The 27621-nt window shown below is 40.3% G+C and overlaps 1 protein-coding gene and 1 long non-coding RNA gene across 6 annotated transcripts; both read right to left on the bottom strand.

Moving 5' to 3' along the window:
- Positions 1-1627: 1627 nt before the first annotated feature.
- LOC131221467 (mitochondrial inner membrane protease ATP23) lies at positions 1628-26889 on the bottom strand. 5 transcript variants are annotated; one of them, XR_009159291.1, is made up of 6 exons: positions 26693-26886; positions 26465-26586; positions 23885-24022; positions 23585-23668; positions 6066-6419; positions 1628-2529 (listed from the first exon to the last, which is right to left on the bottom strand). XR_009159291.1 is itself a non-coding variant. In XM_058216724.1 (5 exons), the coding sequence occupies exons 1-5, from the start codon at positions 26823-26825 to the stop codon at positions 6285-6287; spliced, it is 612 nt and encodes a 203-aa protein (XP_058072707.1). In that variant the 5' UTR covers positions 26826-26886; the 3' UTR covers positions 5963-6284. The 5 variants fall into 5 exon arrangements, 3 of the variants coding, with proteins under 3 accessions (XP_058072707.1, XP_058072708.1, XP_058072709.1); XR_009159292.1 differs by lacking the exon at positions 1628-2529 and adding an exon at positions 5881-5950; XM_058216724.1 differs by lacking the exon at positions 1628-2529 and having other exon boundaries at positions 5963-6419.
- Positions 20026-20568, bottom strand: LOC131221468 (uncharacterized). Its single transcript, XR_009159293.1, has 2 exons — positions 20472-20568; positions 20026-20383 (listed from the first exon to the last, which is right to left on the bottom strand). It is a non-coding gene; the product is annotated as an uncharacterized LOC131221468 (long non-coding RNA).
- Positions 26890-27621: the final 732 nt, after the last annotated feature.

Below are 27621 nucleotides of genomic sequence, written 5' to 3' on the forward strand. Positions count from 1 at the left end.
TGGTGTGGTCCATATGAGATTTATATCCCTCTCATATGACACTAAATCCCCATTTTTTCCTCTCGTGTAGCCCATTTGAGTTTTGTATACACCTTAGTTTTGGTATTATGTCCTAAAATGATATCTAAAAATAGATAAACGGGTTGGATTTATCACAAACGTCGCAGTGAGCCCATCTGGAATCCTTGCGCAGGATCTTATTGCAAAAGGCTTTGGCTGGAAATCCGCATCTCTAACGTGAAATCGGATTGGTACGGGTCTTATCGTACTGAGTAAACTCTGTTAGGCCCACTGTGAATTCTTGTGGTTTATCCACACCGTCCATCCATTTTTTCAAATCATTTTAGCAATTGAGCCCAAAACTGAAGTATATCAAAAGCCCAAGTAGACCATACCAAAGGAAACAGTGAACTTTCGTGTTGACGTGTAGAGGATCGTTTTTTAATGTGCACCCACACATTGAATCGTTCCCCTACTAGTTTGCTTTTGTAGCAAGTGTATGTCCTAGTGCTATGAGTTGCACTTGAACATGAGGAACCCAATCAATTGTTTTGAATTTTATGTTATGACGAACCAGACTTTACAAGTGACCATGAAAAAATCATACTCCATCCAAACACCTGCCTCCTCAAATTATAATTGTCCATTCCCCAAGCCAGGATTATTGCTTAGGGTCATCTGATTGAAGTGATTCTTTAGGATTCTAAGCAATCTACCAAATGGATGGTTTAATAAATTATTTGACTTCCTCTGTAAATAATATTTTTTTTACAGTAAATGTTAAGAATATTGTATTACATGGGGCACCAAATGTACAAGGGTTTGAGCAAGGAGAAATACTAAGTGAAAAGAAATAAAGTTAAAAAAGATGAAGCAGAAAAAACCCGCCTGACTCAAACCTGAATCAAAACCCCTAAACATACCGCCTTTGTAGAGCTGTACACAGTCGAGTTAGCTCGGTCAGCTCGCTCGATTCGACTCGAACAAGCTCAACTCGCCTCAGCTCGAAGTTGGATTCGGACCAAGTCAAGCTTTTTTTTGAAGCTCGAAAAAAATTTGAGCCTGAGTTCAAGCTTGCTCGACTCGACTCGGATCGAACCTCAACTCAGATCGAATCAAATTGGTGACTTGGTTATTTTGTTATGGATGTTGCTCGCCGAGTGTTCGATGAAATGACTCATCAAAGTGTTGGTGAGAAAAGAATAGATATGTTGGGTGTTTGGTTTTGATGCTGCTCGTTAGGTGTTTGATTTTGATGCTATTTGTTGGGTGTTTGATTTTGATGTTGCATGTTAGGTGTTTGATGAAATACCTGTAAAGTGTCGTTACTGTTTTGCATTCTATGAGAAATTTAAGATGCATTTCAGGTGTTTGATAAAATGTCACACAGGCTCGAACTAGCCCGAGCTGCTGACCGATCTAAGTCGAGCAGGCCAGACAGGCTCAAGGATCAAGCCAAGCTGAGTTCGAGCTGAGGTTAGGTACCGGCCGAGCTCGACTCAGATCGACTCATGTACAGCTTTACGCCTTTGCATCCCCATTTTCCTCTTAGCCTAGTGTTACAGAACAGAGCCACACCATAATACCACTGTCTCACCCACGCCCAAAAGTAAAGAAAACAAGAAAAGAAGAGAAAAAATGCCTAGTGGCTGCCATTTCTCCCTGCGCTTTTTAGACAAGAGTTTTTGGAGCGTACACTTGGGCTTCTGCAGCAAACATCACAATACACAAACTATTGTACAATGAATCCAGCAACCTTACCACATTTGGCCGAGATTACCACTACTTTGAGCTGGTCCCAAACCGCACAAGATAGCACACGCACACCCACATACGCAAACAGCCACAACTCAAAACCATATAGAAAGCCAGCAATTTAAAAGGAAACTAACCCTTCAAAAGGGCTGGCCTCTTTCACTCTCTTCTGCTCAAAGGTCCGCTTTGCTTTCCCCATCAGCTTGAGACATCTGCCACTAGGAATTCTTTCTCCAACCACTTCAGACATCTGCCACTACAAATCCCTTGCACTATCGAGTTCAGACTCAACCACATCACTAGCTTCTGAACAGATTCAGAACCACTCCGAAGAACCATCCCAAGTGCACTGATTGGCTCCAACTCTTACCTCAAACCATTCTGAAATCTTCCACTTCCATCTAAACAACTATTCCCCGAAATCGCCTCCAAGTCTGCCCCAAGCGCGTCACCCTAACTTGCAACATCCAAGCTGCTGCTGCTGCCATCTTGGAACCTAGCCTCAGCAGTCTCTTCACTGTCTCACCAGCCCTAGTATCTACAATGTTGCCCACTGGAAAATCCACCACTTTAACCTCCTCAGCCAAGCTGGCCTGACATGACCCACCAGACCTGAGACTTCAGACATCGGATGGAGAAAGAGCTTGCTTATTTGGGCAAATAGAAGCCTGCTTTTCTGGTTTAGTTGTCGCCTGTCGGCCTCCTATAATCCTCAAGAATATTTTTTCCTCGTGAAATAATTATGACTGTCGTTTTTGTTTTGAGGCCCTTGATCTAATGAATAAAATTGTTTGGTCAGTATGATTTCTACTCGATGACCTACGAAGAGTGGTCAGATTTCATGAAAATTTCAGATCAATTGAATTGGCTTTTCAACATCTCTAGTTGCATGGCTAAAAGCAACTTGCAGAACTATAACTGTATCTAATATCTATCCAAATCAAAACTGCCAACAGAAGTAGATTTTCTGAAGGATACCATTGTATACTCTCTTCAAAAGTAGATTCTCTAAAGAATAGCCATTGCATTCCCTCTTCTCATTTGCTCCCTTATTTGAACCCCTGAGGGGTGAGTATAAATTTGTGCTAACATAGCAGTGAAGTTCAAGCAAGATCCATGTGGTTTGGCAGGTGGCCCCCACTGTGTATATGTCTTGGCCGTTATTAAATTGTCAAATCTTTCTTATACCATGCTAGTACTAGAAGAATTTCTGCTTTAATCCTCCGGACCACTGAAAAAACTCACTTTACATATGTGAGTTCGGATCAAATTTTATAAATCCCTTGTGTGCTCCTCAGCTATTTAGGGCCAACCTTATTAGTCCTGTTTTGCTAATCAATCTATCAAAGGCTCTATCCTTAGTAAGCAAACAAACCTTCATTCCTTTTCACCACTGCAAACCAAGTCATTTTGGGGTGTGAGTGTGTGTAAAAAAAAAAAAAAAAGTCCTTTTAGGTCTTCCTCTCTTCTTTTCAAACCCTTCAACCCTAATCAGTGTTCCTCTCCTTACAGGAACCCTCTCTGGGCTTCGTTGCACATTGATGGATCATCTCAATCTGCTCACTATCATTTTATCTTTGACTAATACTACTCCTGGTCTGTTTTAAATGACACCGTTCTTAATTCTATCCTCCCATACCTTCCTACACATCCATCTCAATATCCTCATATCTGCAATACTTAATCCATGCTCGAATTTCTTTCTACTTTTGTTTCTTTTTTTCTGTAATTATCTGCTTATGTTTCTTTCTAATTGCTCAACCGTCTAGCCCACAGAATAGCCGGTGAAATTACCGTCATATAAAATTTTCTATTGAGTTTCATAGGCACGTGGCAATTACGCAACACTACAAACATACATCTCCTATTCATCCACATAGCTATAATTATATTAAAACATCCTCATTAATCACCCCATCCTTCTAAATAATACAGCCAAAATAATGAAACATATCACTTTGTGAATCTCCTAACCATCAATTTTAACTAAAGCATCACCTCTACAATTGTTCCTGACAAATTTACATTTCAAATTTTCGTCCTGGTTCTGCTAACTTTAACCTCTATACCTAGATCCTTCCTCCAAAACTCTAATTTAGTATTTGCTCTCTCTCTCTCTCTAGTCTCATTGACCAACACAATGCCATCTGAAAACAACATGCACCAAGGAATCTCATCTTGGTCATTAGCAGTCAATTCATTTGTAACAAGTACGAAAAGGCAAGGGTTTAATGTCACTTGAAGAACACTAGTATGCCACTAAGATTCATCAATCTCACCATAAGTCGTTCTCACTCTTATGATGCCGCCCTCAGACATGTCTATAATGATGTCATATATCCAGTTCAGACACCTTGCTCATAACCTCCCTAGGAACTCTACCATGTGCTTTCTACCAATCAATAAAAACCACACAGATTCTTCCTCTTATTTTGTTGCTCCCTTTTATAAATCATAAATTTCCAAAAAAAACAAAAACAAAAACAAAACAAAACAAAACAAAACCTCATACTCCTATTTATTTAGTGAACCATCAATTGTCTAAGTAGAAATATAGCTTGAATCTTCTTGATCTCCCTAGCGTGGAGCCAAACTCATTTTCTGATATTCTTTATTTCTTATTTGATCCTTATTCCACCACCCCTCCCATATCTTTATAGCATGACTAATTACTTTGATCTCCTGACAGTCTCACAAACTTTATGCATCTCCTCTTTTCTTGTAAATGGGTATTACATTACTTCTCCTCCACTTACCTAGAATTTCTTTGTTTGTAAAATTCTATTGAAAAGGCTAGTTAACCTAATTAATTTGATTTTGTTCAGTCTCTTCAGAACTTATAGGTATGTCAGCTATCCCACAGTCTTTGCTTTCCTCATCCTTGTTAAAGCTACAAATGCTTCCAATACCTGAATCCTATGATAATACACATTCACTCCCAATCCCCCAAGGCCTGAGACTTTCACTCTGATCAATAGACTTTGAAGGAACACTACAAAACAGAACATGTCAGTGGTCAATGTTGATTGTATAAAAATGTAAGGAAACGGCAGGCTAGGATTGGGTGTAAGTGTGATTATGAAACATGGGCCATCAATGATTGACAGACTATACTGGAAATCCTCATTGACCCATAAACCTGTCACTTGTACTCTGGAGATATTTCCGCCTAATTCCGGTTCTTTGGGCTCAAACATATCTTCTTCCTTACCTGATATGTTCATCGATGAATCCATTAGATGCCCCACGTTAACGGTAAGTCAAGAACATGCTAATAACCAAAGAGAATGCTAATTGATTCCAGACAACCCATTTAAACAGAAAATACATGCACCGCACATGTGCCAACTTAGCACGTGCAGCATACTGGCAGTCCATCTATCAGCTGGGCTTCACGTGCAAGGAAAAGAAATAAAAATGGTGGTCTCCATCCAGTGTGCATGCAGTTCCACGTGACCAACCCACATCCTACAGTATCTTTGCATTTGGCACTTAAAGTCCGGAATGAGCATTCTAAATTAACAATACCCACGAAACCCCCGACTCATGAGACAACAATGATTGATTTCAGGGTTTCATAATACATCATCATCACGGCAATTTCATAACCCCACATTTCTGGGGGGAAAAGGGGTCATATGAATAACTACTTTGCTAAGCCCACAAGTGCATACGAGTACATCTATGCGCACCACATGTGCCAGCGAGGAGAACTGGTGTAATATCCAAGGCATCCATCAGGTGTGTCTGACAGTGTCGGTATTCTTGCCCAAAAATAATTCAGTTCCATCCAGAAGCCGGGCCACGGTGTTAGATGCAGTTGGACTGGTAAGAGAACTTCAAACAATTATGTTTCAGCCATTATTTGTTTCATAAGCTGTGGCCCACCGGACGAGTTGATTGACCTGATTCTTGGGTGAGAGCATCTACATACTGGAAACCTCTCCAATGAATGGATTGAATCTCATACCAATGTTCCACGCTGCCACTTGAGTGGCGTGCACATTAGCTGGTCTTGCCAAGCTCAAATAACTAACTACACACAGTCATTGAGTACAATATTCATCCATCTACTCCCTTTGCAAGATGTGCTATCACCTCGAGATGGATCTCAAGGCCATACGCTACCTGAAGGTCCTTTTGGGAATGTACTATTGATGGTTCTTATCATACACCTGATGTTTCATTTTCCCATCTAAAGCATAGATAACAGCAGCAAATCCAAATAAGCAGTTGATTACATGTATAAGAACATGAAGTTCCAAATTCACTGAATAAAAATTGATACAGAAACAGGAAAAGGAAACTACCTTTTCAAAATGAGGCCTAATGTGGTATCGCAGCTACACCTCAACCAAGAAAATCTGTAAAATACAAAGAAAAGAACTGAAAAAGACGCTTGATAGAATTGTAAAAAAAAATCGAGAACAATGGTTGGGACCAAATTGCATCTCTCTCTTCAGGGTAATGTTTTCTTTCTCATTCCCGGTAGCATGTATACTTCTATAAAGAAAAAGGGTGATTTTCATTTAAGGAGCTCTATCAAAAGGTTTTGTATCATTGTAACAAACATCCCAAACAGCCTCCATTGCATCTTTCGCGGCCGATTCTGAGCAGTATGGGTTGGCAATCACCGATTTCATCACTCTTCTCCGTACGCATTCCTTCAAATATCAAGGAGAAAAGAAAGTGTCTGGAAATTAAAACACTCGCTACACTCAAGACAGTTCACAAGGAGTAAAGGTCGACAACTTCAAATAAATATTGAAAAAAGAAACAACAGGATTCAAGGTGACAAAAGACGATAAAGAAGACACAAAACCAAAGTAAAAGAGAGAGCTGCATCCAAAACCAAACATGCAGTTTAACTCATCGCCGAGCTTATAAGATTCCTCAGCTATTGTCTGTTGTTTCTCACATTTATGGTCAGACCGGGCTGAGTTCAGATGAACATGCACACAGATTTCAAGGTAACTTGCCATGAGGAGACAAGTGAGAAAGATTAATGTGGCAGGGTATTAAAAATTAGGAAATTACCAATTTGGAGTCCGAACAAGCACGCAAACCACTCAATTTAATCGAAATTTAAAATTTAAAAAAAATTTAAAAAAAAAAAAAAACTGTTGTATTCCTCCCAAAGTCTTGGAGCTAATCATAGGGTAGGATAGATAAAGCAACACAAATTAAAACTAATCCACCCATGCTTAAACCCACAGTAACCCATTCTAGAAAAAAAAAAATCTCCCAAAATGCCAACCATTTTCACAGGGACTCTGGTCTTTTGATGGACCACATGCAGTCCTTTTTTACCAGATCTACGTCAATCTACAGAAAATGAACTTACCCAGAATATAAATGAATACTAGAGACGTTCATGCTAAAATCTGCAGATTCTTTCAATAATTCTGTTTAGGAGCAGATGGCCCCATAGTTCACATAATCTTCTAAAAAAATCAATCAACTGCTATTTGAGAAAACTACAGCTGTAGTGTTCATAAAACAGTTGCTGCTCTTTCCCAAAAATTGCGTGTTCTTTTTCTTCGAATAATACCATACAGATATGCAGTGGCCTATACAGCTCGGTGAGACTATTCCTGCTTCCAAAAGTAGTACCCAGAAGGATTACTCTTCTGTAAATAGACTGCAGTAGAGTGATAATAGGGCCACCTTTTGCTGTATACTGTTTCTTTCTATCTTTTTTTCTTTCTTTTTTTTCTCTTTTTTAGAGAGAGAGAACAGATTTTATTTTATTTTTTTGAGAGAGATGAGAAATAACAGAAATTTTATTAGAACACATGCCAAAAGGTGAGGAAAGGATACAACCCAACTCTACTTCTCAAAAAGAGAAGAGAGATTAGCAGACTGTTGCATTTATAAAAGGAGCCCAATCCAAAACAGAACTTTTAACTTTCCTGATGACTTCTTCAACAGAGGATCCCTTGTTCCAAAAGCATTGACTGTTATGATCACCCCAACTACACCAAAGGACTGCCATAATTAGAAGCCTCCAAATTGCCTTTCTAGATTTCCCTATCCCACCCCCATTCCAAGCCCAGAGAAGATCCTCAAATGAATTGGGCATAACCCTCTTTGCCACCACCTGATCTCCTCTTCTTTCAAATAGGAAGCATATTTTAAAGCTAGAGACGATCTCTCCTCCTCAACCGAAATCTGACCGACCTCCTTGATGCAGGACATGGAAAATTAAATATGATATGCAAGATTTCAGGCTTAGATCCTACCAATTCAGAAACAATCACACAAATTCCACGTCCCACATAAAAATCCAAACATACAATTAAAAAAAGGGGAATCTATGCGGGTCCAAGCCGACACAGGCTAGGACTGGACCAATAAAAATTATAAACCAAACGATGTCAAAGGGAAATAAAATCAACTACTCATGCATAAAAATCAGTCCCTAATCCAAGGGATTCCCTAATTTCAATTCAAGGAACCCTAAGGTGATAAAAAGGGGCAAATCAATTAGGGATCATGTAATCTAGGGTTAGGATTCATGAAAAACGGCTATGAGAGGATAAAAGAGGATAAAAACTTGAGCCAAAAGATGATCCCGCGTGTGGACAGCAACAATGGCCCAGACGGACGTGCGTGTGATCCCGGCCGCACGTGTGTGGGGCCCACTATTCAGAAAAAGGCCACCTTGGCCCTGGTCAGCCAGGGATAGACTTCAAAACCCCCAAATCTCAGCTCGATCCGATGTACGGTTTGTGCGTGGTGCTCCGCCGAAGTTGCAGCTCGCCTGTGGGCCAAAATCTGAAAACCTGCTGTAATAAAGAAATCTGATGCAACAAAAGGTCAAATTCGAAGTACGGATGGTGGAAGAAGATGGAAAAAAAGATAATGGAAGATGGGAGTGAATTGGGATCGATGTGGCTTCGCACCACGGTAGTTAGCCCTTCGAAAAGGGAGGGCTTCGCACCCACTTTTGAATTCTTCCACAACTCACGAAGAGAGCAGAAAAATAAAGTAGGAATTTTTTATTAACTTCAATGAATGAAAAGAACTACAAGGGGTGCCTATTTATAGGGAGAACCCTATACCCAAAAACTTGCACCACGTGCGACACTTATTATTTGGCAATGAAGTAAACTAAAATAAAAACCAAACAAAGAAATCTAAAGCGTTCACGATGTTCTAAATAATAACAATAAGCAAAACCTAAAATATAAAACCAATTCGACGAGTGGGCCACGATCATGAGATCCCATGGTGGGCTTTTCTTGACTATTGGGCCACTTTTCTGAACCAAAACTTGACTTCTAGCTAGAAGGCCATCCCTGGACGTCGTCATCGAGCCAGATCGATGGTGGGGTCAGCGTGAGTGCGCGTGTGCGCGTGATGTCCCCATCAATTCTCCCTGGCTGCAAAGATTTCGCCACTAGTGAAATAAAACTCCTGAACCACTTCAGGATGTCAGGATCAAGTCTCTGAAGCTCCTCCTCAGTGAGCCACATACTGTCTGAAGCTGGGCGTGACTTCCATTTAACCACGTACTTTTGAATCCCGCCGTCCGATATTGAAACTATCTGATGGTTCAGGATGTCCTCTATTTCCTTTTTGGGTGTGTGAAGGTTAGGTATGGGAGATAGAGGCTTGGAAAATGAGTCGGAAAGGATAGGTATGGGAGGTAGAGGCTGGGAAGATGGGTCAGGACGGGTAGGTATGGGAGGTAGAGGCTTGGAACATGGGTCAGGACGGGTAGATATGGTACGTAGAGGTTGAAAAAATGGGTTAGGAATGGTAGATATGGGAGGTAGAGGCTGGAAAAATGGGTCGGGACGGGTAGGTATGGGACGTAGAGGCTGAGAAAATGGGTCGGAAAGGGTAGGTATGGGAGGTAGAGGCTAGAAAGAAAGGTTATGAAAATTAGATATGGGAGGTAGAGACTGGGAAAATGGGTTGGGAAGGGGCCATGGTTCAAGGGATAAATATGGAGAATCAGGATGGGTGGTCGAAGGGCCGGACAAAATATCAGTGGTCCCCTGAAAAGTAACTAAATCCTCCACATCGGATGTGAAACTAATTCCCATGGAAGGTGGAAGATCTACCTCATACACATTGAGACTGTTTCGTTTTATAATTTTGACGGGTCTAGCGCTACACACGTGTAACTTACGAACAGCCCTCGAAGGATATCGCTCGGGCCTAATGCAGACCATCACAGAGTCCCCAATATGAATCCTTTGAAACATTTATACTGGTCTGTAGAAAATGTGCAATGTTCATTATTAGTCATGATCTTCTGCCTGATTTCTTGATGCCATGAATGAATGTGATGCGCAAAAGACTCTGCAGACTCTGACGGCCTATGGGACAGTGACATAGGGACAAGATCAATAAGTTTCCTAGGTTTATAATCAGTAACGACTTCACAAGGACTTAGACCTGTGGACCTATCGACAAAATTATTCAACGTAAACTCGGTTGTAGGTATTACGGTGTCCCATGTTCTGGTGTGCTCTATATCCCTCCTAGGGGACTCATCCGGTAGATCATCAGGACAAACATCACGAAACTCATCCACTACCGGAATGACCTCAATGAGTAACTCTACACTAACATTTGGTGCACTCTCTCCAGTCACAAGGCTGCACATGTTGTACCCCTCAAAATAGTGATCTTGATGTCCCTCATGGGGTGGGTACACGGGTGCACGCCCATAACTGATTCCTTGGCCAACTCCATTCATTGGTCTATCCTTCAGGCCACCTGCCTGAGATTGGACATCTACCCCAATGGTGGGGTTTGTCCTGGCAATGGTCTTTAGTCGGGCAATGCGTTCATCAAGCTGCTCAAAGCATTGGTTCATTTCCAAGCGCTTAATCATAAACTCCAACTTCTGGGACAACTTGTTTAGTGACTCTTGCAATTGTTCCATGTTTAGTGTAGGGTGCCAACCAAAATTCAGCAATATAGTTGTCAAAATATAAGAGATTTTTTTTTTTTTTTAAAGAATCGACCTAGTTTCTAAAAAACGAAAAAGGAAAGTTTCTAAAGAAACAAATTAGGAAAGCTTTTTTCTTTAAAAAAAAAAAACAAATTAGAAAAGTTTCTAAAAAAAACAACCTAGTTTCTAAAGAAAAAGAAAAAAGGAAAGTTGCTAAAAATAGAAAGTAAGTTAGTTTCTAAAAAAGAAAAAGGAAAGCAAATTAGTTTCTAAAAAAGAAAAAGGAAAGGAAATTAGTTTTTAAAAACAAATTAAGAGAGTTTCTAAAAAATTAGTTTATAAAAAAACAGAAAAGGAAAGTTTCTAAACCTAGAAATAGAAAATTAAGTTAATTTCTAAAATAATTCAAATAAGGGGATAACAGAAAATTTCAGCAGCTTATTTCAGGGTTTATGGACCTCTAAACAGCCATATATGATGAGAATTGATGCGTAATGGACATAAACAACCAAACCCTAAACATGTAATGAATTCCCCTACAAGAACCCTAGGCTCTGATACCAAATTTGATGTAGGACATGGAAAATTAAATATGATATGCAAGATTTCAGGCTTAGATCCTACCAATTCAGAAACAATCACACAAATTCCACGTCCCACATGAAAATCTAAACATACAATTAAAAAAAGGGGAATCTATGCGGGTCCAAGCCGACACAGGCTAGGACTGGACCAATAAAAATTATAAACCAAACGATGTCAAAAGGAAATAAAATCAACTACTCATGCATAAAAATCAGTCCCTAATCCAAGGGATTCCCTAATTTCAATTCAAGGAACCCTAAGGTGATAAAAAGGCGCAAATCAATTAGGGATCATGTAATCTATGGTTAGGATTCATGAAAAATGGCTATGAGAGGATAAAAGAGGATAAAAACCTGAGCCAAAAGATGATCCCGCGTGTGGACAGCAACAATGGCCCAGACGGACGTGTGTGATCCCGGCCGCACGTATGTGGGGCCCACTATTCAGAAAAAGGCCACCTTGACCCTGGTCGGCCATGGATGGACTCCAAAACCCCCAAATCTCAGCTCGATCCGATGTACGGTTTGTGCGTGGTGCTCCGCTGAAGTTTCAGCTCGCCTGCGGGCCGAAATCTGGAAACCTGCTGTAATGAAGAAATCTGATGCAACAAAAGGACAAATTCGAAGTACGGATGGTGGGGGAAGATGGAAAAAAAGATAATGGAAGATGGGGGTGAATTGGGATCGATGTGGCTTCGCACCACGGTAGTTAGCCCTTCGAAAACGGAAGACTTCGCACCCACTTTTGAATTCTTCCACAACTCACGAAGAGAGCAGAAAAATAAAGCAGGAATTTTTTATTACTTCAATGAATGAAATGAACTACAAGGGGTGCCTATTTATAGGGAGAACCCTATACCCAAAAACTCGCACCATGTGCGACACTATTACTTGGCAATGAAGTAAACTAAAATAAAAACCAAACAAGGAAATCTAAAGCGTTCACGATGTTCTAAATAATAACAATAAGCAAAACCTAAAATATAAAATCAATCTGACGAGTGGGCCACGATCATGAGATCCCATTATGGGCTTTTCTTGACTATCGGGCCACTTTTCTGAACCAAAACTTGACTTCTAGCTAGGAGGCCTTCCCTGGACGTCGTCATCGAGCCAGATCGATGGTGGGGTCCTCCTTCTACGTACGTACGTGCGTAGGGGGGGTGGCGTGAGTGCGCGTGTGCGCGTGATGTCCCCATCACTCCTCTTTTAGATTGAGCTCATGAATCTCCTTTAGAGTAGACTCAGATTCAGCCTCTGTCACACTTGGAACATTTTTCTTCACAGTTTGATTTTTTCTTTGAGCAGCTTGAGCTTGCGACTCAAGCTGAAGCCCGCATAACCGTTAACCTCAAAAGAATCCCACCAATCTGGAACTAGTTGCTTGAAACCTTCAATTTCCAAATAAGCTGATTCGAATCTGAACCGCCTTGAACCTCAATCCTCGGCAAACCTTTTTGGGAGACTAAGCAAAAATTTCTCAAGCCAATCCATGGAGACTAAGAATCTATCAAGACGTGAATGAATCGAATCAACTTGATTATTAGTTCAGGTATATTTAACCCCTCCCAATGGAAGATCAACTAACTAGTGCACTATTTGCCAACCCCAAGTGCAAGGTTGTGATGTTGTATAAACTCGAAAATCCGAGGTCGATCCACAGGGACTGTATGAACAACGATTCTCAAACACAACTAGATCTAAGCTAAACTAGAACTAAATAGCAATTAAGATGAAATTAGGGTTTCTAGGTTTTTAATCCATCGAAGAAAAGTGAAGTAAAAACAATAATTAAATGCAACTAAGGATCCAGGGTTCCACTTCTAATCAATTCACAATGTCTAGTTCATCGATTCAATTCTATATCGCAATTGGAGTCGAATGAAGGTTCTCTCCAATCAGAAGATTAAAACAATTAAAGCATAATTAATTCACCAATATAAGATATATGAACATCAATTGATCAGTTCTCTTATGAAGGCATCCACCATGCCCGTAGTCTACGATATATCGTAGGGAATCCAAGGCATCTACCGTGCCCGTAGTCTACGATAGATCGAGGGATTTTATATATCAACACTTTCCCAAAAGCCAAGGTAATCAATCTCAGAGAATTCTAAGCATCCAATGTGCCCGGAGTCGACAATGGATCACAGGATTAACTAAAATAAAAAGCTTTATTCAAACCTAATGAATCAAAAATCATCATTCAAACCATTGTCCTGGAATGCAAAAACTAGAATATCTAGAATTAATCAAAAGCTTCACACCTTAGCCTTAGCTAAGTGATTAGCTAAGCAAAGCCATCTCAAAAATAGAAAAACAGAAATCTAAAACTAAGGAAGCAAGAAATTCAGCATAGATCTACTCCACCCTCAAGTTCCTCTCTCTCCCCTTCGTCTCTAGATGCTCTGGAACATCCAGGGAAGGCCCTTTAAATAGGAAAATTCGAACCAACCTTGAGAAATCACAAAAGTTCGCAAAAAACGACATTGTCGATCGATGCATCGGTCAATCGATCAATAATTTCCAAAAACATCCAATGACCAAAATTCAAAAATCTATTAACTGTCGATCAATCGAACCCCATCCATCGGTCAATTAACAAGTTCAAAAATTGTCTAGCGAGTTTTCTGTGAAATTCAGCCATTTTTTATCGATCTGCCACATCTATCGATCGATCGATGGATCTGTCGATCGATTGGTAACTCTGTCGATTGATCGACAGGATATGTTTCTGACCTTGCAGTCTCAAGATTTCATTTCTTGGCCCTGAATTTTCAAGACTTCTTTTTGTTAGCTTTTTCACTTGTTTTTGAGCGTCGTTCAACATTCCTTGGTTCTTCCTTTGATATTCCACTTCCAAATGCTTTGTTCATCGTTTCTTAAGCCTCAAATCTTCAAATGCTCCATTCTTCAATTCTTCCATCCTAATTCTCTTAGGCTTTAATTTGACACTTTACGCGCAAATTCGTCTTAGACTGCAAAATCTTTTTGCAACTATAAAACATATTCAATTAAATATTTTTAACACTTAAATGCATAGGAAAATGATTTAATATAAGGGATAAATATGCAATATTTAGGTCTTATCATGCACAAACACCCAATTCAAGAAATCTTTCATGCTGAAGTAATTTTGCCCCCATTAGACTTCCCGAACGAAAACCGAGGGACATTGTACTCGCCTCCGATGCACCATGGCAAGGCCCATTTGTCTGACTAAATTCAGCTCAACCCAAAACTGTTCTCTCTTAAATGAATTGCACAGGCCATAAACAGAAGTAAAAACCCAAAGAAATCCAAAGAAAGGTGCTGAAGAACAATCGAAAGTGAATACATACCCAAGAAGCTATCTTCTTTTTTTCCAGTAGTCCGAATTCCATACCACAACGACACCCTCCCGCGGAGCCCACAACATTAATAACTTCCCAATCTTTGTTCTTCACACCCCAAATCAAGTCCATCAAGCATCTATCTATGCACTGGAGCTTGACTTCTTGCAACGTGACATCATCAGCTTTTGATTTCCTGCACAATTTCTTAATTTGGGCTCTTTTAACCTACAGCCAAGGCCTTTGATGTTCCAGGAGAGAATAATCATCCATCACTTGTTCTTCCCCCTATTGCCCTTTTTTCTCTCGCTTGATTTGCCTACAGAATCATAGTTGATTGAGCACTCAAGGCTGAGTAGCTCTCTCCAACCTTCTAGTGAATTCCTAAGTTTGGCTATCTGGGTTTCTTGCTATTGTTGCACTCCTTTCCTTTGAATGAACTGAAGAAATTCGAAAACATCTTACTCTCTAGCCTCGAAAGAGAGTCCCATCATACCTCCAACTCTTTCCAAGACATCTTTGGACCAGTTGATATGTTCTTCTGTCAAGCTGTTATTCCCTTTAGTTGCAACCTATCTTCGAGTAACCACCGTCGGCTGACAAATAGCTTTTGTTTCCTCCCTCATATTTTTGGCTCATAACGACGTGACAACAAGGGCCACTTCTAGCAAGTCTGCCTCTGAATCCACCGTTTCTACTACCACAATCCTTCCCTCTACACTGTTCTCCTTACCCTGATAAATGAGATTTAGATCCCTTACAAGAGTTAAGTAACCTTCCCATCTTTCTTCCTGAAAAGTGCTTATGTAGGGGTCGTCGTTACTGCAAACCATCATCCAATTATGCTGCAGAGGAACAGAGATTAAATGCCTTTCAATCAATGGAGAGCTGACATCCAGTTGGCGCTCTTTATATGGATCCTCCTAGCTTCCCTTTTGAACTTCTATGTCCCTTGCATCCCATAAGAAACATAATGTCTCATCTTCGAAGAAATATAAGGTAGCGAGTCCCATGAGTGCGAACTTACAACTCGTGCCGGAAAAACCATCTCGGGCACACACTTGGGAGAGATTATAAGAGCGCGAGAAGTGTCGAACCCACATTCTCCACGTTTAGGCCTCTCTAAGTATTCTCCGATGTCGACTTGAGAATTATTCTACCACGTGTCACAAAGAGAAGCATCTATGTCAACAGCATTGAAGAAAGCAATCGAAATCGTTGGCTCAAGAGGGTCTTGAGCTTCATCCTAACTCCCCAACACTCTTCGGATGGCACGTCCTAAAACAAAATCGCAACCACACCACAACTGCCACCTAAAGGGCTACACGTAGCATCAATTGAAGGATTCAGAGCCAAACTTACAGCAATGAGGCTCGAAGAGGAGTAAGCAATATTTGGTGTTCCCGCAAAGCATTCGAGGCCACATGTCCTAGCCATCGACGAATCATCCTCACCTACCCCCAAACCACCAAGAGGAGAGAAACACATATCGTTAAAAATTCCCAGTGGGCCACTAGAGCATGCAAATGGAGCACTTTCTTCTCGTCTTTGCCTACAAACCCTAGTTTCCTATGGTCCTTTGGCTCCTCTTCTAGACCAGATATCCCCCCACCTCAATGGGACTTCCCAAGCTTTCTCCCTCTCCACCCTCAGCTCCAACGATTCGTCCCCTACAAGCACTTTGACAAAAGCAGGGTGTGTCATGGCACATTTCTTCCTAACGCAGACCCGAGCTACCCCTAACTCGTCTCCATCTTCTATCACAGGATCAATCGCTAGTACCTCCCCAGACATGATCGAGTCACCAAAAATACATCACAAAACCAGAGCTCTAGCAGGATTCCCGTATCAAAAACCAGACTTCTTCTCGACCAAACTGAGATTTATCCGACCATCTACAGATATTTCTCATAGGCCCTTGTGTAAAACTCTTGTCATAAGAATATTGTCCAAGTTCGCCTCCGGTTTCACATGAATCCATACCTCAAACAAGCTAATAGGTTTAATAGTATAGTTCAAGTTACAACAATCATCCATGAATCTGCTATAAGGTAGCCTTTTCAGAAGTCTCAACTATCAAAGACCATTGATGGGTGAAAAGAGCTTTTTCAACAACCTTCGAACTGATGCGAACCACTTGATTCTCAATAGAACCTTCTGCATGAATCCACTTCTCATCCACCACCCCTTCTTCCGACATTTCCAGTTAGTGGTTGTCCTCCTTCCTTTGCGGTTGTTGCTGAAGATTTCTCTTAATCACTGTATCTTTGAAAGACACATTATGCAAGGGCATTTTCACACCGGGCTCGAGTGGAGTCGCCTGTGGGATGCAAGGGCGCACTCGGCGTAGGCAGCCTACGAAACCATGTGATTTGGGGCCCGGCCCATGTGAGGCGGGTGGCTTATATGAGGCGGAACCCATGGATTTGGGGCCCACGATGAGGGTTCGGCCAAGGACCTAACCCGTGGATGTGGGGCCTGAGCTCCGAGATAAAGGGATTAATTCACCATGCTCTATCAATTCGAGCTTTTAAAGCAAGTGGTTAATTGTCATGCATCAAATTAGTATCAGAGCAGGAGGTCTCGTGTTCGAGACTCCTCACTGGGGGTGATTAATGCAGGGGCATTTTCACACCAGGCTCGAGTGGGGTGGGCTATGGGATGTGGGGGCACACTCGGGGTGGAAAGCTTGTGGGATGCGGAGGGACACCCGGGGTGGGCGGCCTGCGGAACCCATGTGATTTGGGGTCGTGTGAGGCGGGTGGCTCATATGAGGCGAAACCCATGGATTTAGGGCCCACAAGGGAGCGGAACACATGAATTTGGGGCCCACGAGGAGGATTCAGCCGAAGAACTAACTCATGGATGTGAGGCCTGGGATATGAGATAAAGGGATGAGGCCTGGGATATGAGAAAAAGGATTCGTCATGCTCTATCAGTTCGAGCCTTTAGAGCAAGTGGTTAATTGTCCTGCATCAACACAAGTTTCTCCCCCCAATATTTACCAAACCCTTCCTTGTCATAGTCGTTAGAGACTTGCTTGTTACCCGTCACTACCCCTTTTTCCCCTCTTCCCTGTTATTACTCCTTTTTCCCCTTCTCTGTTTTTAACATCTAGGCCAAAGCGTGCCCTCTGGACCCTGAGCTTTTTCCCTCTAAAGCTTTCACCATGAAGAAACTTACAACTCTCTCAACCTCCTCCTCCAAGCTTATCTAGATGAAAGCAAACCCTCAGTATGAGTAATAATTTCGATCCCACGGGATTTTCATGTTTCTTGCTACTTGGTTGTAAAGAAATTGTTATAAATAGGGGGGAAAAGTTAAATGGACTGGAGCTATACTAGAAATGACCATCATAAAGAACATTGGCTAAATAGAACATATATCGCAGAAAGTAATAGGATTGGACATGTAGATCCCACAGGCTGAATGGAATGGCTTCTCTCTAGCACACTTATGTTAATTAGGATATAATTTGTACCTCCTGTACACACATCCCAAATGGCCTGGATGCATCAAAAAGATTTTGAAATAACCTTGAAATTTTGAAACCCGGTAGTTAGAGCTGATATGCATGACAATGTACCATGCAATGGATTGTAGTGTGACCATTCCTGTGTATATCATTGTGCTAATTCTTTGCCATAAACAATACACACGAAAACGGATCCCAACAGCAGTACATTGCCACCATGATCGTCATTGCCGTCATCAAATATATTTATTGATGTGGATAAGTACATCATTTCTACCTTTGTTTTTTTTTCGTTTTTAACAATCACATGTTGTACAATATACCCTTCTTGCATCAACATCCAGATTTTGGAGAAAAATGTTCTCTCACGTACATCATTTCTCCAAAACCACCTTTCTTGCATCAACACTGGGATTTTGGAGAAAAATGTTGTCATGTGTATATCATATCTCCATGTCCATACTCTCTTTGGGCATAACATAAGCTAGGAAAATGAACCATGTTAGGAGGTGACCCAAAATGTCTGGCCACTCTGTTATGCAGACAAATTTTTACAATCAACAAAATCTGCACGACAAACACATCACTCTAATTTTTATTACAGTTTGATGTTGCTTCACTGGCATGCATCATTGGCCAAGATCTAGAACCTTGATCATACCAAAAACAGTTAAACCACCAGGGGACAATAATGGACCATATGAAACTCATTGCCATTAATTCCGATAATTGAGTTAACAGAAAAGGAGCACCTAGATATGGGAACTGGCAGTTTCTCTCCCCAGCAGGCGGGCTTTCCCAATCTTGGCAGAGAAGTAGGAAATTTTCAATATGAGCACAAGCCTCTGTTTGGATATCAGCAGCCCTGCTATCCTTGGCAAGGCCCAAGGGCACCCATGCCTCTCAGCATGATTATCCAAATTACTAAGGCTTGGTGCCCCCCACATGTAGTTGATTTGATGAATTGTGTAGGGGAAGAGATGAGGATTATGGTGATAACCTTGACCCCAACCTTCCATGATCAGCCAGAAACTGTCGGTACCAGGTCAGGGTTGATTTAAGGCATAGCAGTCTTCCCCCAATGTCTACTTGGGGAGGAGATGAAAGCAAGGATGAAGAAGAGGTTCTACGAACTTCTTATGTTATGTTAAGGTATCTTACTATTAAAGAGTACGTTTAGCACTATGACTTGGGTACAATGTAAATTGACAGAAACCAACATGCAGTTGAATGCCAAGGTACGAGGAGAGATGGTAACTATGAACCTTAGCAGTGTCGATTAGAACCATCAGATTACACTAAAAACCTATGAATAGTAAAGGAAGGCTGCTGTTATACATGATGGCTTCCAATCAGAACAATATTCAGCATCCAAGCCGATATTGAGTAGCAACACACCTCACACCATAGTGCCACAAATGGAAAGTAGTCATGTCCTCCCATGATCACTAATGGTGAGAACCATGGACCTCGGAAACTAATGGTCCTGAGGTGTATAAGGAAGCATGAGAGACATTAACAAGAGTTTGCGGCAGTTTTTCTTGTTAAAAGTGTGGAGACAAGGACTATCTTCCAACTATGTGCCCGTCGAAGAATGTCAACTTCTATGAAGAGACCAAAGAGATAAGACGAGAAGAATGAACCAAACAACTGGGACATACTGAATGTGAGGGGATAACAGGCATTGAGCAACTTACATTGCTAACACATTGAATGGAATCCTAACAACCCATTTGGAAAATGAGAAAGACAACTAGTTGTGCACCAATGTCTTCCACCTGAAGGTCCTTTACAAAGGAAGACCATTAAGGTCATCGTCGATAATGCAGTAGCATGAACATCATTTCCCAAAGAATGGTAGATCAGCTAGAGATTACGGCAGAAAAACACCATAAACCTATAGGATTGCTAGGGTGAATGAGCATTTATGAGCAACCCATCTTTTCTTTTTCTTTTTTTTTATGATTTACTCATTGGGACCACATTATGCTGATTTTATATGTTGCATTGTTATTCCAATGACATTTGCTTTGACATACACAGTCCACAACGGATGTATGGTGGATGCTTGCAATATTGTGGTTACACTACCATTTACAATTCCATGTATGAAGGGAAGAAAAGCATCATCAAGCCAATGATAGATGATCCATCACAAGAAGACAACAAGACGAAGGCCATTGCTAAGACACAAGAGAATGTTAAGGACGGGCACTTGATGTACAGACCAAGAAGGAGACACAACCATCGCCAAAGGAGACCTCCCAAAACATGTGCTAGAGCAGAGCGCCCAAGAGAGAACACAGTCCAGTTGAAGTTGCGCCTATCCAACCAAAATGAATTCGCCATCAACTTCCACAATGGCAGAAGAAGACTAGCTATGGATGCCTATCAAATTTGAAGATTGATACCAGATTTCAACTCTAGGACGAGTTCTTCTCAAGCCAAGTGGAATTGACGCATCCAAACAACACCTTGTGGGTTGAGGGTCAATCTTCACTGCACATGTGATTTTTTTAATTGGAAAGGGCATGTGAGGAATATATATATATATAAAGGTCCTATTATCAGCCGGTTGCAATATTCGATGCGTATGGCAACCATACGGCTTGTTCCAGCTCTATGGTTGTATAACAACGCCAAATGACTTTTCTTTTTCTTTTTCTTTTTTTCTTTTTTTTGGCAAAAGGTGGGAGTACATCACCTATAATATTATAGAATCAAAAACCCATGTAGACCTATAGGGGCAGGGGATTTTCCTAACCCCGTAAAATGCTATACAAGCTATCACAAAAAAGTGTGCGTAAATGGGTCCAATCCATGACTATGTCAGCCCTCATGAATGTTGCCAATATCCACATTATCTAACACCAAACAACCTCTGATCTCCCTTGGAAGATCAGCCAAGAGAATGGAAAACCTGTTCTCCCTTCCACTACTCCCAAGTCCTGATTCTTGTGAATACATCTGCCACAGAATTGTTCTCTCGGTATGTGTGGGAGATTAATACTCTTTCAATTCCACCCATTTGTACCAAACATTCCATGGTGGATTCTTGCCAAGAGCAAGACATTGTACCAAAATGTTTGAGTCGCTCCCAAGCAGGACATTATTGAGGCCCATGCTTCAATAAAAATCTTATGGATTGGGGTCCTTGATCGAATCAGATAGCAGCAAAAGGTCCTATTATCAGCCGGTTGCAATATTCGATGCGTATGGCAACCATACAGCTTGTTCCAGCTCTATGGTTGTATAACAACGCCAAATGACTTTTCTTTTTCTTTTTCTTTTTTTTTTTTTGGCAAAAGGTGGGAGTACATCACCTATAATATTATAGAATCAAAAACCCATGTACACCTATAGGGGAAGGGGATTTTCCTAACCCCGTAAAATGCTATACAAGCTATCACAAAAAAGTGTGCATAAATGGGTCCAATCCATGACTATGTCAGCCCTCATGAATGTTGCCAATATCCACATTATCTAACACCAAACAACCTCTGATCTCCCTTGGAAGATCAGCCAAGAGAATGGAAAACCTGTTCTCCCTTCCACTACTCCCAAGTCCTGATTCTTGTGAATACATCTGCCACAGAATTGTTCTCTCGGTACGTGTGGGAGATTAATACTCTTTCAATTCCACCCATTTGTACCAAACATTCCATGGTGGATTCTTGCCAAGAGCAAGACATTGTACCAAAATGTTTGAGTCGCTCTCAAGCAGGACATTATTGAGGCCCATGCTTCTACAAAGCCTCAAACCATCCGCAAACACCCAGGTTGCCACCACCGTGTTCATTGCCCACCCGTAATGCTTGGGGAAAGCAAAAAATCATCCTCCCAATGTAATCAAGGCAAATACCTCCCCCACCACTCTCCTCTGGTTGCCTTTTGAAGGCCCATCAACATTCATTTTCACCCATCCACTGCATGGCTTTGGTCATTGGTGCAAACAATAACGTCAGATGGCTGATTTGTAGGGAAGTGATCAACACTTTGTAAGCTGGGTGGTAATTAATGGTTGTCCACATCAGCAAGATACTCTTTTCTATACCTTTCGTGCCAACCACAAGAATTGGGGGAGCTTTATACAACTGTACAGCCCATATCTGCCATATGTTTGGTATACACACTCCATACAGTTGTCTTTACAGAGTTAGAACTCAGTTTGGACTCTTTTATTGCTGATTTTAGGTTTTCTTATCGGTTACAACTCTTTTATAGCAACTAGAGTAGACAAGGTTACTTTAAGTGGACCAATGGATTAGCTTTGGATGGATTTTCATTATTAAATGGTGATTAATGTACAAGGAAATAAATCCATAGCCATGTATATGAACCATAGACATGTATTATTGATTGAAAATCATGCAGCCAGTACAGCCAGTAATGGGCAGACTATGTTTTTCACCTCATTTTGCAGGTTTCTGCCTAGTTTGAAGGTCACTAGAGAGTTTTTTAGCTTATCCACATCAGAGATGTTCTATGACTTCTGTCTTAGTTAACAAAATCATCTCCTCTTATAAGAAAATGAAAAATTAATGCATCAAGTTAATGATTTTACATTTAATCCATAAAAATGTTAACGACTTCCATTTAAATTTAACATATTAACTAGCCATGTTAGCAAAATCATGCAATTTGCGATATGAATTGCACACCACACAATATGAATTGTAGGTTCAAATTGCAAATCCCAGAAAATTGTAACTGAATTGTATCAAATCACAAGTTTACGTATTGACTGCTATGAATCATAAGATAAATGTTGAGTGCATAAATGGGGCCCAAATTTACATAAAATCATTTTCTTTTCTTTTTTATACATTTTTTCTTCTTGTTTTTTACCCTTTTGCTTTTATAACATGTAAAAAGCCCTCCCCTATTAAAAGTCCTCATTTCATTTGAGAGGAGATTTGGGGATTTTAATATTCCAAGACCCAAAACAAAGATCTCACAATATCATTTTATTTGGTCAATAGAATTGAATGCCACTTTTTCCAACATGAGTTTACACTTAGAAAGGTAGAATTACTAAAGGACTCTTGTATGTTTTTAAGGTAAAGTCTTTTAACACAAAACATTATCACAAAATTTATAAAAGTTCTCAATTGCCAAAATCATGACAGGTATTGCTTCTCTTTTTGCACATTGATGGGAAATGGATTGATGAGTTCTTTTTTTTCGAGTTATTTATATTTTTACTATTTTACTGTGAGAAAATCAGGAAAAAAAAAAAAAAAATCTTACGATTTACTATCCAATACGATTCAAGCCCTATTATAATTTGAGATATGAAAACAATTTTGACAACACTATAACCAGCTTGATAGAAATAAGCAATGCTACGATACCTCTAGAATTAATTACTTGTTCTCAACAATCCAAGGAACCGCTAAAGGTGTAAATAATCACAGAGTTATCATTGTCCTCATATGTAATCAAAGTTAAAAACAACACAATTTCCTATATATACCAAATCAAGAATGACAACACTTCAAATATTGGAAAGAATAGAACTCACTTGTTCATGACCTCGTATTTTCGAATATCCACGCAATAATTCACGTTTGTAGTGGCAATCACCACTTAGATGGCCAGCACGAATCTGAATGTGAAGAGAAGAAACGATATGGCATTAGTAGAGAAGCACGGAAACTCTAAACCAAAACTTGGGGATTTAAGAAAATGCAACAATAATGCACCGACCTAACACAAATTACCAAAAAAATAATAATAAATAAAAAGTAATTATGAACAATGTAAGGAATGTAGATCAATTGAAGGAAACAAGCTACAAGTTAGAAGAAAAGGTTCCACAAACCTCACTACAAGCATGATGGGCACAATTTGCCCAGTCCAAGTTTGCCGCTCGACAGTCATCATACGCATGGATTAGCTCATGGATAACAACTTGGTTTACCTCATCTTGGATTTTCATGTGATTGCTGCATACCAATATCTGATACAAAAGTTAAACAATTAAATACCAATTCATTATCCTGGAAATTGATGACAGTCAATTCCCACAGCTACTTTTACAGTACAAACAGCGAAAAACACCATATATACGGAAACCAATTTCATTTCCAACCATTTCCAGCTTCCAAAACAAGTTCATTCTCACTTGCTAGATTAGAATATAAATGACATTGCCCGCAAAGAGAGGAGAATGGATCTGATGAACGACACCGAGTATCTAACTTAGGTGACTCTAGTTACTGTAAGTCAGTTCGTTTTCAGTTCTCATTTATATGTTTATAGCATTTAGCTTTTGAGCAACCATACTTCCTGCACTTTCGCCTTGAGCTTTTTTTTTTTCATTTCATATGAGAGATTTAATGGATAGGATGTGCAGTGCTTTATGTTTGTTTACACAATATTTTGGCAGATTCTGATTAAGATGCACATCTGCAATATGGACAATAAATCCATGGATACTATGATAACTGGGAGCCATTCGTTATTCTGCACATTTTCTCGGTCAGATGTCATTCAGTAGGCCACTTGATTAAATGATGCTGTACATTGTGCAGAATGAAAATTTATGGATTGCCCATTTGTTTTTCCAATGAGAGGTTCACCTCAGAAAAGGGGATGTTCATCTCTTAGATTACAGATGGATCTTCGTAATTTGGGAAGATCGTTCTTCGATGAAAAGGTAGATTCCTAGATCATAACATTATCCTTCTAGCTATGAAGGTGTGGTCCTTGGGATTGTTGTGGATCACTAGGTAGACCTGGCACTAGGCCCACCAACTGTGGAACATGCATTCAATGGGGTGATTTCTAAAATGCTAGAGCTTAGGTATGATTGGGTGTTATATAGCCATTGCCTTTCCCCACAACATATTAATGTGGTTTGCCCTTGTCACGTTGTTTTGGTCTAGGTGAGATGTATGTGGGATACATGAAGAGTTGGTACCATCATTGGGTAAAACACTCAACAGCACATCAAGCCTATTTAGGGCACCACTAACAGTTGCATGAAGCATGGAGCGAAGCAGAAAAGATGTCAACGAGTATAAACAGCTAGGAAGCAGGAGGACGGGGATCCGAGGCGGAAGAGGCACTTGGTTTGAAGATCAGGCAACTAAGGTTCCACTTAATTCAGTTATGATTGTAACTACACTGACAAAGAAACAGTTGACATGTCGAGAATAAGCATCATCTTCAGTTATGTAGTTATGGGAACTATTTGCATTAAGTCTATTTTTTGTCCCATTTTTTCACCTTCCATGTATTGCATAACTCAGGGTCCCACATATCTAACTAGTCATGTTTATTAAAACCTTTTTGCATGAAAAAAATAAAATAAAATTTGCTTGTTTTGTAAAGCATATCTTACATTTATCTCTAAGCCAAATGATAGATGGTATCCTGGACATCATATCAATGAGTTTGGACCACAAGGATTTAGATCCACTGATCAAGGACTAAGATAGCTACATCATTAAGTAATTCTTGGATCTCGAGGAATCTTTACAATGGATCAAATATGCAATTAAGGATTCTTGTAGTTGGAACACCCATGTTTAGCAAACCAACAAGCTTGAGGAATGTGTCTCCAACTCAAACTAAATCGCAATAGGATATTTCATAGGTCTAATCGCAAGGTAAGAGAGATAAACAGCATATTACTAGAGAAACTCAGCCCCTAACCAATTATATACACAGCCTATATGTGTTTGGCTACTGAGAGAAGGGTATCTCACGGACTGTGAGTAATCTGCGTATATCTTTTTTGGAGCCCAATAATTAAGAATGCTAGGAAAGAGAACCCTTTTCTCTATTCATCAGTTGTATAGATTCTTCTCATCAAGTATCGGGCAATTCCAAGTAGGCTCTCTAGACCCCCACTTCAGCACAATCTCTAGCACACGCAAACATGTAGAAGAGGTATGAATCACAGAATTTTCCCTTCCATTTTATTGATCAATAGCAATAGATGGGTTAACAATTAAACTAGAATCAATGTTGTGAACTTCCAATAATCACACCCAGTGATCTTCATGATAGGGCCCACCTTTTGTAAAGATAGGATGTCCCTACACATTTGACATGGCTGATGGAACAGAGCATATAATGGTAGCCTTAGCATGCTAAGGCTATATCACATCTTATTATTTTCTAAAGTAAAAAGGTGGTGAGATGGATTTCACTTCTGGATTAAAAGGTAATTTAGGCTGAACAGAACTCTTTTTTTTTCTTTTTTTGGAGAATTGAATTGAACATTGCATACTTCCTTTGTGTGGCTAAGTCTATGATTCCATACCTGGTACAAATTACATCTATTACAAATTCAAAAACCACTTCAAAGTCAATCCTGCTTCTATATTTTCTTACTTTCCCCTCATAGAATCTTCAGATATACAAACTAAAAGAGAAGCAAGAGCATACATACCCCTTCCCCACGGACATAGCCACCGCTGATCTGTTTGTCGCAATCAACAGCCTTGATGAATTTCTCCCCAATGATGCACCCCGCTTTCTCCAAATGTTCTCTTAGGAATTTCACCGTTGGCGCTTTAAATGAAAAGTCACAGAAAATAAATAAATACAATAAATCCATGAAGAAGCCATTTAAGGGGAAAAATAGAGAGAGATTTGTTAAAAGAGGCTCTAATATTACTTCCAAGGCTTTTAGAGATCATGTCTTGGCATTCGTCAATCGTCATCCCACCATTTCCATATGATGAAAAGCTTTTTGAAACATTGGAAGGCTTTGATGTTGCCGTCTTCTTCCCGGTGGTTTCTTCTGCCATTTAACTGTGATAGAGATAGACGGAAGCGGATGGAGTTTTGAGATTTAAGTGCCCGTTTGGATGCCCGCAGGTTGGGTAAAATGTCAGTGACCTACAGGGAAGTCACTTACAGGTAGTGTTAGGGGGCGCGGATTGGATACTTACAAGGTCAGTCGCCAAGTTGCTACTGAAATGACGTCACCAAGCTCTGTAGACCCAACCGTGATGCATGTGTTGTATCCATACCGTCCAACCATTTGTAGATATCGTTTTATAGCATTATAAAGAGGATAAGATAGATCTAAATTTCAAGTGGACCCACCAAAGAAAACCATGGGAGCCGTCACACCCACCGTTGAAACATTTATACGGCCCATAGTGATGTATTTTTGAGATCCATCTTATTCATAATTTAACATAGAGATAGATGAAGTGAAAACAAAAATATCAGCTTCATCATAAACTACCGTGGCCCTTAAGAAGTTTTGAACGGTAGATGTCACTGTCCCCACTATTTTATATGGTGGGGTCCACTTGAACTTTAGATCTATCTAATTCTCTTTATAATTCCATAAAACGATCTCTAAAAATGGTTGGACGGTATGGATAAAACACATGCATCATGGTAGGGTCCATAGAGCTTGGTGACGTCACTTCAGTAGCAATTTGGCTACTGACCTTGTCGGTATCCAATCCGCGCCCAGTGTTAGGAGGGAGAAAATTGGACGCAGATTTCCTGCGAAACGCTTTCGCAGGAAGTTCCTGCGCTGGAAACTTAGGTGGGGCCTACCGTGATGCTTGTGAGAAATCCACCCCG

Source organism: Magnolia sinica, chromosome 12 (genome assembly GCF_029962835.1).
Source record: "Magnolia sinica isolate HGM2019 chromosome 12, MsV1, whole genome shotgun sequence".
Classification (NCBI taxonomy): Eukaryota; Viridiplantae; Streptophyta; class Magnoliopsida; order Magnoliales; family Magnoliaceae; genus Magnolia; species Magnolia sinica.